This window comes from Jatropha curcas, chromosome 11, assembly GCF_041381405.1.
Source record: "Jatropha curcas cultivar XTBG-Jc1 chromosome 11, XTBG_Jcur_1.0, whole genome shotgun sequence".
NCBI classification, from domain to species: domain Eukaryota; kingdom Viridiplantae; phylum Streptophyta; class Magnoliopsida; order Malpighiales; family Euphorbiaceae; genus Jatropha; species Jatropha curcas.
Window position 1 is genome coordinate 5,075,078 of NC_143161.1, and position 14,819 is coordinate 5,089,896.

The 14,819-nt window shown below is 28.3% G+C and overlaps 1 protein-coding gene across 1 annotated transcript; it reads right to left on the reverse strand.

Annotated features, from left to right (window-relative positions):
• Positions 1–519: 519 nt before the first annotated feature.
• On the reverse strand, positions 520–4,026 carry LOC105634207 (protein indeterminate-domain 4, chloroplastic). The gene is made up of 4 exons (XM_012217030.4): positions 3,838–4,026; positions 3,498–3,681; positions 2,916–3,312; positions 520–1,846 (listed from the first exon to the last, which is right to left on the reverse strand). The coding sequence occupies exons 2-4, from the start codon at positions 3,634–3,636 to the stop codon at positions 748–750; spliced, it is 1,635 nt and encodes a 544-aa protein (XP_012072420.1). The 5' UTR covers positions 3,637–3,681; positions 3,838–4,026; the 3' UTR covers positions 520–747.
• Positions 4,027–14,819: the final 10,793 nt, after the last annotated feature.

The following is a 14,819-nucleotide window of genomic DNA, read 5'->3' on the forward strand; positions in this document are numbered from 1 at the left end:
CAACGTGACTTTGAATATCTGAATGAATGGAACTCTGTCTTAGTTTTTCTTCGTAAATACTGATAAAATAACATTAATTAATAATTTAATCATTGAACATTTACCTTGTAAATTAAATAAGATGCAAGAAATGGATTATATTTTTATTAAAATATTATAACTAAGTGAAATAATTGGTTCTAGGAAAAAAAAATGCTAGTAAAATTAAAAATAAAAACAATTCTAGAAAACCAAGTATAATTTTCAATTCTTTTCATTTTTTTTCACATTTAAGTAAGTGTAATAATTATCGGATTTTTACTATTGATTCCAACTGCATGTCTAGCTGAAATTATTCCACTATACATTAGAATATGTTTTGACCTGGTAAGCATTTTGAAATTAAATTTAATGTACTAAGAAAAGAAACTTTTTTTTAAATGAAAAATTCAATTTTACAATTAAAAAGAAATAACAAATTTCAATCTCATGAGGTGTGACTATCAACTATCAACTATCAAGTAGAGAGAGAGGGAGTGGTTTAGGTCAATTTCCAATTAAGCTACTAAAAGAGTACACACAAAGATAAATTAATTGAAATTAAGGATAGAAATTAATATTCTTGAGAGGCACTTGTTGCACCAAAATCCTAACCAAACCAAGACAAAACAAAGTACATTACAATATGCATACCTAAACTGCAACATTCCGCCTTTTAATTGTTCTCTTTCTTCTCAAATGCAATAATCTTCTCTTCACTGCCTTAAATTAAAAGGGTTTATTACCTTGTGCCGACTTTATTTCTGTATCCAAAGAGCTTAAAGTGATCCCATGGTGCCCTCCACCAATGTTCCTTACCATCCCTCCAACACCCAAAAAGTCCAAAGTCAGCTTATCAGACCCTCCAATGCTCATTCCAAGACTTTGATGCAACTTAGCATCTTCTACATTACTGAAATTCCCACTATTATGAGGCTGTTCTAATGATATCCCACCGGCGAATCCACCAAAGCTGTCATCATGGCCATGTCCGCCTCCGAAAATGGAAGAGCCTCCATTAGCAAGAGAATTCATTAGACCTTGGAGTTGGTTTTGGCTTTCTATCTCCGCGTTGCCAAAGTTAGTAGACACAAGTGGTGGCCGGTCAGCTTTAGTACTAGCCGATGAAGAACTGCCGGCTAGGCCTCTTAGCAGAGTAGAATTATTGTTTGGGCTACTTGTTGAACCCATTTGAGCAGCTTTTTGAAGCAATGCAGTTGCAGACATGTGTGGGGTGATATTTTCTTGCTGCATTGAGTTACTATAAAGAGAGTGTATTCCGGCTGTGGAGCTAACATGATCATCCATATTATAAAGATTTGGGTTTGGATTTGGATTCAAGAAGCTTGAGTTCACCAAATTGGTAGCTGTACCAGTACTGGAATTTGCGCCATTGTCATTACCACTCATTCGATTAGGGGTAGTATTATTCGAAAAGAAGCTGAGATTAAAAAGATTGGTAGAGTTATTATTATTGGTGGAATTTTGAAGATCAGGGAGTTGCATAAGGCCATGCAAGGGTTTGCTTGGAAATGAAGTTTGGTTTGAATCCGACATGAAAAATGTAGACGAATTGGGAGGAGGAGGAGAGATTATGTGTTCGAATTTCGCGGCCCCAGCTCCGCCTAATCTTAACATATTAGTAGATGGATGGTGGTGGTTTTGATCTTGTAATGGAGGAATCTGAGAACCCACTTGAGACAAGCCTAAACTCATATGATTATTTCCATATAAATGAGTTCCAAGAGTGTTTAAGCTTGTAGGATGCCTTGCACTCTCTTGAGCTAATGCATCACAAAAGGCCCTATGAGTAATGAAACTATCACGCCTGCAAACAATAAAATGAACACCATTAGAAAAATGAAGATGACAAAAAATGAAAAGAAAAAAAAAAAGATGAAAGCTTGTGAAAATGATAAATCAATCAAAGTTTAAGTACTATTTCAAGAACTGGGTCTTCAATAAATGAAGCGTAGAGCTATTTACTAATTTGATGAAAAACCAGAAATTTATAAGCTAGTCCATTTGAGAAACTAATGCTTCAATAAATGTAAAAACTAAACAAAAAACCATCTTTCATTTCGAAAGAATATTTTCCATAATCGTGAAAGTCATCAATGAATGAGCACATTTTCATGACAGTTTCGATCAGCCATGAAAATGAGAAGGGAGAGATTCAATGGAGAGTAGAGTTACTTAATTACTGCTAAAAAGAGAGTGAAATGGGAAAAGAAAGACAAAGAGAGAAAGAGAAAGGGAGCATATAAACCCCACAACCCTAACGTTATACAAGGGGAAGAAGTATAGGAAAAGGAGCTGAGCCAACGCAGAAGAGAACAAACTCCATAACATATATATCCAACTCACATGAGAACAAACCCAGTAACAATATCCCCTTTCTGACACTCTATAACAACAACACGTGAATACATAAAAGAAATGAAGGAACCGGCGCTGTTATCGAGAAAGAAAGAAAGAACGAAAAGAAAGAAAAGTGTCTTTTTTTTTAAAAAAAAAAAAAAAATTAGGCTTTTGTTTTCTTCATTTCTGTTGAGAGACCTCCGAGCCATGGCAGTTTCGCAGATTATTCACATGCAACCAGTCCTTCTGCCATATTTGTAGTGTAAGAGATAGAGAGAAAGAGAAAATGAAAGAAAACAATCTACAAGTAAACCAAAATAGGAGAAAGAAAGAAAGAAAGAAAATAGCAGCAGAGACCAGACCAGACCCAGAACCCTTTTTGCTCTTCCATAAAATTCTCAGTCCCCAAATCTTTCTTTCATTTATCGTATATATTTTTGTCTATAGCCAAAATGATGAACAAAATGAATGAAAATATCCAAATTCTGATAAGACTATATCATTATATGCATAAAAATGATTAAATAATTAATTACCTTGAAAAAAGAGTGCCACAGTCACATCTATATTCTCTAGTGCCACAAGTCTTAGAATGGGCTTTCCAATCAGATTGCACAGCATATCTCTTTGAACATTTCTCACACTTCCATTTTTTCTCACCATGTTTTCTTGAATAGTGTTTCTTGATACCAGTAAGGTCACCAAGAGCCCTAGAAGGGTCATGGTGGACGCATGTGGGTTCAGGGCATAAATACACTTTCCTCTTCACTTCTTTTGTAGTCTTTTGCTTTAGCTTCCATGGGAGGTTGTGTCCTCTTCTGTGGAGCTGTAGGTTTTGCTCTCTTTGAAAACCTTTGTTGCATACTTCACATATGAACCTGTTTGTTGCCATCAGTGTCTTGGGAGATAGTGCTATCACTTCTGCATCTGGATCTGCAATCAGAAATGCCAAAATTAAAAATATTTAATAAAAACAAACTTTCTAATTCCTTCAATTACCCCAGAAAAATAATAGAATTGTAATTGGATTAACCAATTTCAAGAAAAATTAGAAATAGGGTTTTTTAATGAGAAATATATATGATATATATATGTTATAGAGAGTTATAGCTACTTGCTTGGTGTTCCAGGCTGATTTCTCTTTTTCTTTTGAGGAGGAGCAGAAATAGCTGTAGATGAATTTTGCTGCTGCAATATCTGGTTTTGATTTTCCTCTCTAGCCCGAAAAAATGGCGAAGATGATGAAGCAGCAGCCATCTTCAAGTCTTGACGCTCTTTTTTATTTCTTGAATTCAAGCAAATCTATGGAAAGGTCAAATTCAACTAAAAAACCATTAATTCCCATATATGAACACTGCTAGTGCTTCTTCTATATAGTTTATCCACAGAATTTCAGAAAAGAAACAGAAATAACTGAAAAAAAACATTTAAAAAAAATCTGGGACTTGGATATGTTACCTCTAGAAAGAAAAGCTAGTTTTCAGATGGAAACCAGAAGGAACCAAGAAGAAAGATTTAAGTTAAAACCCAGAAAGAACCAAGAGAAAAGTATAAAGGGGACAGCTACAATCCGGAAGAAGAAGAGAAGAAAACAAGCAATCTTTAGACGTATTTTGCTTCTCCTCTTTCTCAGAAGTTGTTGTTTTTATAATAATCGTATATATATATATATATATATATATATAATAAAACTCGATCTCGGTATTAAATTGTTCCTCAATCATTTATTGCCATGTATATAGACAACACATACATGACCACCATACACATAATCATTCTATTTTCCTTATGTATGTGTATATATTTATGTATTTATTTTTCTTATGATTATTTGACATTACATATAAATCTACAAAAAAGGGAAAAAAAAAAAAAAGAAAATTATTGTTAAGTAAAAATTGAGAGAGTGTCACTGTAGAGGCAGCTCTCACCCAGCCAAATGTGTCGTATGCGGCGATGGTTGGGGCCACCGTCTGGAGATTATAGGGGCCTTACTCTTTCACCTCTATCTTCTTCTTCTTCATTTTTTTTTTTCTTTCTTTTTTATTTTCTCTCTCTCTCCTCTTCTCTTATTTCGTATCTTCTTGGTAGCTACAAAACAAGCTTTCCTTTCGTCACCCTCTTTCCTTTGTCATTTTTTAGTTTTGTTATTTAAATTATTTTCTACCTAGCTATTTGCATGTGGCCCTAGCTTCATCTCTCGCTTTTATAATTTATTATTTACAGTGGCCAAATTTATAAAGTTTTGTTTTTTCAAATAATTTTTTCCTTCAACATTTTTGTGAATTAATTTATCATGTACTTTATTCTCTTTTTTTTTTTAATATAATAGAGGGATTAAATTAAAAACCCAATAAATTATTTGTTCATTTATTAATTATTTGGAGTGTGAGCATAAACATTTGTTTTTTTTTTTTTATTATAGTTCCACAAAATATATTTCAAAATTTTTTTAAAAATCATATTTTATTAATTTGAATAGAACAAATATTGAAAAAAAAAAAACTCATATAGCATATCTCAACTGGTTTGAAATTAAGATTTAATTATTGTTATTATATATTTTTACTGTGAATGATCATTTTTTTATCAAATAAAAAATGTTTATGATACTTTTTTTTAAAAAGAAATCAAAAACTAGAAATTTCATTAATAGAAATTGTATACAGATATGAGATACAAATTCATATGTTTATATATTTTTGTATAAAAAGTCTAATAATAAACCACTTATAAAAACATAATCTTAATTTGAAATATCTAATGAAGTTGATAGAGCATAATATTATGTGTCATAGGGGATCGTTAGCTCCATTTGATGACTATTGATGGTCATTGTTCGACTCTGTGGTCTTTTTACAAATTCGATCTGATTACTTTCAAATTTATTTCTTCTATTAGAAAGAATATCTACACTTCTTTCTGCATAATTGCTCAAATAATAAAAAACTATAAACAAAATTACCATAATTATGACAGCAAAAACTCAAAATTAGATCTAAAAATAAAATTTAAATATATGGACAATAATAAATTTCAATACTTAAACAACAATAACTTAAATCTCCATCAAAAGATTCAAATTTGTGCTCTCACTGGTGATCATTTTTTTATGATATTAATAATTAAAAGGAGAAAGTGGAAATGAGTTTAAATTGAGAAAGAGTTAACACCAATTTTAATTTGAATATATAAACTTGCTTAAATAAAAAGTATTTTTCATAATATTAAAATCCTATCAAATGTCTCCCTATTTGGTAGTAGCACACATCGCTCAAGCATGGCAAGAAATCCAAAGTCCAGACCCACACTGCATCCACTTCATACACAGGATGCATGAGGATATATATACATATATATTTGAAAATTTTCTCCTACACCAAGTGTATATAGTAACTTTATAAACTCAGTCAATGAATAAAATTAAAACAATAAATAACTCTTTTTTAATTTTTTTTTTTTTATTGTGAAAAGAAACTTATATTCACATCTTATTATCATCTTGGCTACATACACATATACAAATACACATACAGATTGCGATTGCTTCAGATAGATTTAAAAAAAATAAATTTTGAATTTATATGAAGTTTATGACCATAGAGTTATTGATCAATCACACAAAAGCCCTTCATAATAATTAGAAAAAAAAAAAATAGCTTTCTGAATTTCTTTTAAAGATCTAGTTCATTTTATGATATCTTAAGTGCATGATTTTTTTTTTTTTTTGAATTTTCTATTTAAATACAATTATTATTGTATTCATGTAATTAAGCATAAATGGTTGAGAAAATATTTGTTATTTAATTAATATATTTCCACTTTTCAAGTTACTAAAACTATTCAGTAACTCTTGTAAGTAAGTGCTCTTACTACAATCACAATTTAGGTTTGCTTTTAAATAATTTGTCTGCTCGTACTCAAAATAGTGTCATGTGATTATGAAATTAATTTTCCCAGGATGACAAAGAAAACAAAGCATATAGCTGTTTCATCAACAGAATTACTGAAGCTAAAATGGAAAATTGATTTCGAAGCCATTAAGGCAAATGTCTATATTCCAGGGAAACGATAAAACTTGTTATATAGGTCTTGTAATCCCAGAGGAAAAGATAATTATAGAACTACTTTCCATTCTATGAATTCATCCTCGTAAAATTTTTTAATTAAGATTTTTTCAAAATTTATCCATGATTAAATTAATTAAGAAAAGAATGAATCAAAGTTCAATATTGTTAAAGTTGTATTTAGCAACAACTTTTTAAGTACTCCCTCCGTCCTAAAAAGATAGTCCATTTTATATTTTCATATAAATTAAAAAATAGCAATTATTATAGATAAAGGACAATTTTATTAATATAACTTTTCAATTATGTTCATCTTAAATAACACATGAACAATTATTGTATTGAAATAACAAATAAGAATTGATGAGGGTTATTGAAAATAAGGTAAAATTTAATAAGGGTATATTAGATAATTTAAAGATTAATTAACTATAATGCAAACAAAAGAAAGTGGACCATTTTTTGGACGGAGGGAGTAGCTTTTAGCGTTTCGACTAAACGTTATTTTTTATAGTGTTCGGTAATATAATGTTTAAACTAGCTTTAAATGTTAAGGTAGCATTTTATAAAAAATTCACCCTGTAGTGTTTAGCTTTTATACTCAAACGACTACTGGCTAGTTAAACAGTTAAACTCTATTAAAATAACTAACAGTTACCAAAACAGCTAATTTTGTTGAACATGCTCTAAAGTTGTTTCTATGATATAAATTTTATTTTTAAATTTATAGTCATACTCACAGCAATTGAACAAGAAAATATCTTATTTCATGTAAAAATATATAGGAAATTATTCAAGGTATAAAATTGTTCGAGTTTTAGAAGCTATAAAACTTGATTTTACATAGTAAGAAAATGAAATTGTTAAAATTTTATGGTTATTAAGTTTTAAATTAAGGGTAACAAATTTTTTTTATGAGCAATATATATTTATTTTATTAATTTATATCTATAAACAATTAAGCATTTTTAAGTTTCTAAACCCAAACCATTAGGTTTCCCAAATACACCAAACCTAACTCGAAAATGCTAAGTAAAAAAATCCCGAAAACCTCAAATTACATAAAAATTATCTCTTCTTGAGGGTAACATTAGTATAACAGTAAAGTTACTTGACTTCTAACTCAAAAGGTGATATGTTCTAGTCACGAAAAATAATGTTCTATAAAAATAGATGTGGAATATTTTAGGCACAGAAACACCCTCAATTAAGATTTAAATTCATAAGTTTCAGGATTAAGAGGCAGGCTTTTAACTATTAGATTATTTGTCATATAGCACGAGATATGCAATAGCAATTACAGATAATGCATCGTAGCCCTCTTACTATTAACCTATATACATCAAGCCTTTATTGCAAAAGTCCAATATTCTAGCTATAAGAGTTCAGCTTCTTCAGTAATAAAGATGGTGGGAACTTTCTCTTTGCGAGAGAGAGAGAGAGAGAGAGAGTTGGAGACAAAGAAGCTTGTGAGAAAGATGTATGAAAGAGCAGACAGGAAAAAAATATATGAAAAAAAAAAAAAAATCAAACAGTGTTAAGAATGCTTCAAACAAACACTTTTTCCTAAATTTTTGTATCCATGCAATTGTGATTTGAGGTTGGTTTTTGTTCTCACCCACATAGGAACCTTCATGTAGTTGCTTTTTACCCATCATCAAAGTTGAATTTTCCCCTATTTTTTCTTTTTTTTTTTTCCATGTTATTTCAATAGGAATAATTAATAGGAAAGAGACATTATTGTTGGTTTGTGAAGTGGTCTTTCCTCTGTCTACTTCATTGCCTTAGTCATGTAATTCTCTTTAAATCCCTTTTTTAAAAAAAAAAAAAATACTTAAATGCATGTGCCTTATGGGACCATATCAAAATTTCATTGTCTGAATTATATTAAGAAATTAAAAATTAAAAAACAATAATAATAATAATAATAATAATAATAATAATAATAATAATAATAAAAGATAGCTTCTTTTAGTAGACTATCATAATTTTAAATTAAAAACCCAATTGGAAAAATTTTTGCAAGGATTACAGCTAAGTGGGCCTATTTTCTTGTATAAAATGGGCCAGGAAGAATATTTTGATCCAATGGTCATGATTTTCTAAAGAGGTCAAAAGATTTAGCAATATAGTAGTTGATTAGGACTTGCTTTTCCCAGAGTCATATCTAGTCAATTCGATTCTTGTGTAACCACCAGATCAAGCGGTTCATGTTTGTGACCAATCAAGTGATGAGAACAGGCAACCAGGTGCGGTGGGGTCCAATGCCTCTTCAGATGTCTAATTAATGGTGCACAATTCAATTCTTAGTCCAATAAGAGGTTCTTTATCATATTATATTTTTGTTTGGCCTTTTCAATTGTAATTTTGTGACCCAGTTGATGAATTCCTTTTTTTTTTTTTTTTTAAATAATCAAATATATACTTTCGATTATTAAACTAATGTATATATAGGCCTAACCTTTTAAATCTTTAATATAATGTGTAGCAATATATATTATTATCATTATTATTAAATAATATATAAATAAATAACTGAAAATAATAATATCATAATAATCTCAAACTCGGAATGACAATTTTAATCGTTCCAACCCAATTAATATGGAGTGAATAAAATAATATATAGGAATAATTAATATGAGAGGTACCCTAAAATCTTCTCCCACAAATTTTGTAGCAGCTTTCCTAAGAATCCAAACACCTAATCAGAGTGAAGTACAGGGTCGTCGTGAGGAGGACAAATCTTCACAAGCCAGAAGGAACATTGAAAGCAATTCCTCAATGCCCATCTCTTTAACGTGAGAAAAGAACCAATAAAGGACACTGCATGATATTATTAATATATATATCATAAATTATTGTATTTCAAGTAAAAAATCTCTCATTTTTCAAAATATAATTTTTCACTAGTAATTATTTTAAAATGTTTTTAGAATTACATTTATATATATAATGTTTTTTAGATATTTGAATAGACTAATATCCACTTTTCTCTCATAGAAAAGTGAATGCAACCCTGTAAAAATTCAAGAATTTTCCTAATTATAAAATCAACCTAAATTAATATAAATGGTGTATAATCTAGGGTTAATAAATCTAAACTTGCAGCAAAAGTCTTATCATACCCATCTCACGTCTAATATTCAACTTTAAAACTCAAATTCGGTTTGAATTTCATTGGACATTGAAAATTCAAGTTTAAGCCTGATATATTTATAATTTATAATTCTTTTTTTAAAAATGTCTATTTAGAGATTTAAACTCGAATTCAAATTCAATTTATTTATTAAATAAGTTTGACATTTAAAATCAAGTTCAAAATTCAACTTATTTATTAATAAGTGTGATAAATTAATTGGAGCTTGACTTACTAAATTTATCAAATCTCAAATAACTAATAACACTACAACTTCGCTCGTTTACAATATCGAGCATTACCTTAAAACCAACGTTTTCGAATTTTTTAAGATGAAATATAGACGGGTCATCAGTTTTTGTTAATAGCATTAATTTATTATTTTTTTGAACCGTAACATTTTGAATTCATTTATTATCATAAATAAATTAGAATTTAAATGAAAATAATTGATTAAGAAATTAAAATATCATTAATTATTTGAATATGAAATTTGCTTGAAACTTTGCTACAACGAAGGATGAAGGTGAAATTAATTATATTTTAAATTATACACATATGCATTGCGTGTGTGTGTCTATATATATATATATATATATATAATCCCTCCGTTTTAAAAAAATAGTCCATTTTCAATTTTCACGCAGACTAAGATACAGCAATTATCAAGGTTTAATGATAATTTTATTTATGTAACTTTTTTATTATGTTCGTTTTAAATAATACATGAACAATTATTATACTGAAATAATAAATAAGAATTGATGAGATTTATTGAAAATAAGATAAAATTTAATAAGAATATAGTAAACAATTTAAAGATTAACTATAATGTAAAAAAGGAAAATAAAATAAATTTTAGGACAAGCGAAAAAAAAAAAAAAAGATAGAATTTTTTTTTTTTTTTTTTACGGAGAGAGCATAACGTATAGTGCACAAAACCCATAAGGTTATTTTGTAAATTCCCAACACTGCCAAACACCTAGAGGGCATTAACAACATTCTTGAATCACTAATTTAAGAAATGACAAAATAATAATAATAAATTTTTTAAATGAAAATAAAAATAAAAAATCACTTTCAATCATAGTCATGGGTCGACACATGCCTTTCACAAGTATATGGTCTTGTGTCACCATCTTCTTCAGTAATTAGCCAATAAAATCTAGCTGGAAAAGCATTGCAAACCATAGGTATATTCCATTACCAATTCAATTTACTTTTATTTTTGAGTTTTTCCATTTTTCAAAAATTTTAAAAAATAATTTCCCACCGGCCCTCTCCATTTTTAATAAACCAAATATATAGTATTCAATGCTCTCATTAAAAGGTTAATAATATAAGTTATCTATTGATTTTGTATATATTCAAAGAAATATAAAAATATTCTATTAGACGATTAAATTAACGAAGTGAACTACATTTTAAGTGTATTTTTCTATAAAATAAGTGGTTTAAATTCAGGACTCGAGGACGGCACTAATTATTTCAAATTCTTAATCTTTTTGTTTTCAATTCATGAGAGACATTCGGAATAATATTATGAGTTACAAAATAAAAATAGTCTTTATTTTTGATAATATTTATCAAATTAGTGATAACTATTGTGACTGTTCGCTCCTATTTATTCTACAAGAGGAAAGAAGACGGATCAAATTATTTACGGTTGATTGACAAATGTTTAACCTTTTTGACATGTAAAAAACTCTTAAAATTGTATTATAATTAAATATAATAATGTATTTTTAGTTTAAAAAAAAAAACAAAAAAAGTTTAATGGCCCAATGGGCCGTTTTCTCTCCCATTCCTGCTCTACCTTAAACGGGTTGCTGGTTGAATCGGACTCAAATCGGGCAGTTTTCTCTACTCTTGTTTCAGTCCGAACTTGATCCGATGTAGAATATGAATCTTGCGTTTAAGATCAATCGACTCCTTTTTGCTAAAAATAATAAAACCCTATAGGATGAACAAGTAGGGAGTTTTACCCTTGCCTCGAGGGAATGAACAGCTCTATTCTGAATTTGTTTATTATTGAAGCTGGAGTCTACAGTTTGAAATGGCTAAATTAAAAAAAGAAAAAAAGAAACCTAATTTTGATACCTTTCATGATTTTAATCAATTTTTTAAATTTAAGCCATTCATATTTTTGTGACAATGTAAGCGAATTTCACATCAGCTAATCACAATATGAATGTGATATATATAAAGAAGAGCAAATCTTATACCAGCAAGACGTATTTTGAACTATAAAAAGATTTTAGCCCAGAAAGAAATCCGTGTGGACCACCTCGAATGCCACAATTTTAGTATGGTGTTTTAATAATAATTATGATTTTTATGACTATTATCTAAATTCAACTAATATAATTGTTGTATATAATGTGTTCCTAATTGTTTAAGAGTTTAATTCGAATGATTCATGCGGCGTATAATTGATTTGTTTTCAACCGTTAGGTTATCGTTATTTGATAAGCTTTTTAATTAACAATTGATAGACGATAAAAGTCTCTGTTAAATTGTTGATTAAATGAGTTATGTTTTAAAGTTTTGATTTAAATTTATATTATATTTAGATTTTATTAATCTCATAAAAATAATTACTAAAAAATTCTTTTTTTCAAGTTAATATTTTTTTTTATCGTTTCTTTATACTTATTTAAAAATAATAATCTTTTAAGTATTATTTTGAAATTTTAATTAATATTTTTTGTTTATATAATACACTAAATAATATATTCACCCTAATAAAAAAATATATACTCGCACATCATGATATAAAGTAATTATATCTTTAATGGTCATTTTACATTTTAAAAACGGTGATTATCAAAGTTTTACTAAATTTCAATATTCATCAATTAACGGTTATTAATCATCAGCTATTAGTTTATATAAACAGTTAAACCAAATAGGTAGTTAATTAAATTAAAAGCTGAACTTGTTATCATATATATATATATATATATATAGTTTTTTTTTCGTATTAATAATTTTTGATAACGAAAATTAATATTACTATACACATTATTTAGCAGTCACGTCTAACATAGTTATCCAAAAAGCAGATTTGAAAATTTATTACATATATAATGATATTTAATTTTGTTGTTAAGGACATCAAATGTCAATTCAGTTATGGTAGTCAATATTGTTCCATTGATTAAAGAAGTGATGGAAACGTAAAAAGGATCATATTTCCTTTTATTTATATCATTAATTGATGAATGAAAGAAAATATTAAATAATAATAATAATAATATATGGTAAATGGGGATTTGTTTTGTGGGTCAGGTTTATCCTAAAGGAGAGGCGTTTTGCGGATTGTAAGGATTGCCGGTGTCCCACGGCTGAGTGACATGAAAGTGATCTTCTTCTTCTTCTTCTTCTTCTTTTAGGAAGGAGATGTGGGTCCCCACTCCCTACCCCTGAAGAAACCTTGCCTGCCGGCACCAAATTCACGACACCAGTTAACGACAAATCCTCCATTCCTTCCTTCCTTATTGACTTGCATGGCTTATATATATTCCATGTACATATATAATAGCTGGAGATTTACCATGTCGGAGAAGGTTTATCTCTAACAGTTTAAACATATGTTTCTATCGTTCTTTCTTCTCGTTTCAGTTATCTTCATGGTTAATATATGGAACCAATAATGTGGTATATACAATCGTTTTTGTTTGTAGTTTTTTTTTTTGAAGTTTGCTCTCCTCTTATACTAAAAAAATAAAAAATAAATGAATTATATTTAAAAGTATAATTTAATTATTATGAATATTATTTATACAAGACGTCATGGCGTTTCTTAATTTTCATATTATAAAAGGCATTTTAAATATTAAGATAGCTATCGTTTTTTATTTTTATTTTTATTTTTATTTTTTTTTTTTTGTATTTAGATAGCTATCGTTAATATTGGTTTTATACGGAGAATATATAAAAAGTATAGATATAATATTCCATAAATTATAGTTAGAATTAAAATAACATATATAACCATAATATCACAATCATAGTAATTTCACATTAAAACTAATATCTATTTATTTTTAATTACTGTAATTCTCAAATGATACTCTATCCGATCCAAAATGATAATCCATCTTTTATTTTCACACAAATTAAAAAATAACAATTATTATAGTTAAAGAAAATTTTATTCATATAAATTTTCTATTATGCCCATTTTAATAAGGGTTATTAAAAATAAGATAAAATTTAATAAGGGTATAATAGACGATTCAAGAATTAACTATAATGCAAAAAAGGAAAGTGGACTATATTTTGAGACAAACCAAAAAGAAAATATGGAATATCTCTTTGGGACAGAGAAAGTATCTAAGTTTATTGTTTTGGTAAATATTACTGTATAAATTTATAGTACCATACAAATTGAACATGAATAAAAAAAAAACCACCGAAAATTTTAAACCTAAAATTTATACAGAATTATTAATTATTAAACTGATTTTTTTTTTTTTTTTTTTTTTTTTGGAGAAATATCACTAGGCATGCATGAGGAAGGACAAAAGGCATGCATGTATGCAGTAACGATATCGTTGTATCCATGTAGAGCTGGATTTAATAGGAAATGGTCACGAGGGAACCAATCTTTGCTTTCTTTGCAAACGGTCCCCCTTCACAGTAGGTTTGGCTAATGCAAGTTGCGTAAGTTGGGCTACACTTGTTCACGTGCATCAAAGGCCCAAGTCGCTTGTAAATAAAATAATAAATATTATCTGTTTTTTTTTCCTGCCAAATTCAATCAATTAAATGATTAATGTAAATTTTGATAATAAAACATAATTTAATAATTCAAAATTATGATTAAAATAATAAAGTTTGATTTTTTAACCTATGACCGCAGCAAAATATTAAGCACCAACATTTAGGGGTGAGCGATGGACGGCTGTAATAAAAAAATTGAACTAAATCGGCATCAATTGATTTAATTCGGCTTATGATTTCAGGTAATATTAATTTTAGTTCAATGTAAAAATAAGGTTAAATATATATATATAAAAAGAGTCGGAATCGATTTGATTCAGTTCAATTTAATTTTGGATATAATTTTTATAACATTCGCACCATATAAGGTGCTAGCTTGAGACGTTAGTTTACCTTAGGTGAATCCATATTAATTAAGCACAAGGTGAAAGTGATGTAAATAAGAAATGATAAGTTTTAGACCAGCAAGAGATTTTTTTAGCTATGAGCTTATTCGATCAAAGCAG

Excerpts from the sequence above, each read along its gene's own strand:
- LOC105634207 (XM_012217030.4), bottom strand. The coding sequence starts at position 3,636 with ATGGCTGCTGCTTCATCATCTTCGCCATTTTTTCGGGCTAGAGAGGAA. Across the intron at positions 3,313-3,497 it reads AAATCAGCCTGGAACACCAA|ATCCAGATGCAGAAGTGATA; the intron begins GCAAGTAGCTAT and ends TTCTGATTGCAG. Across the intron at positions 1,847-2,915 it reads TGTGGCACTCTTTTTTCAAG|GCGTGATAGTTTCATTACTC; the intron begins GTAATTAATTAT and ends TATTGTTTGCAG.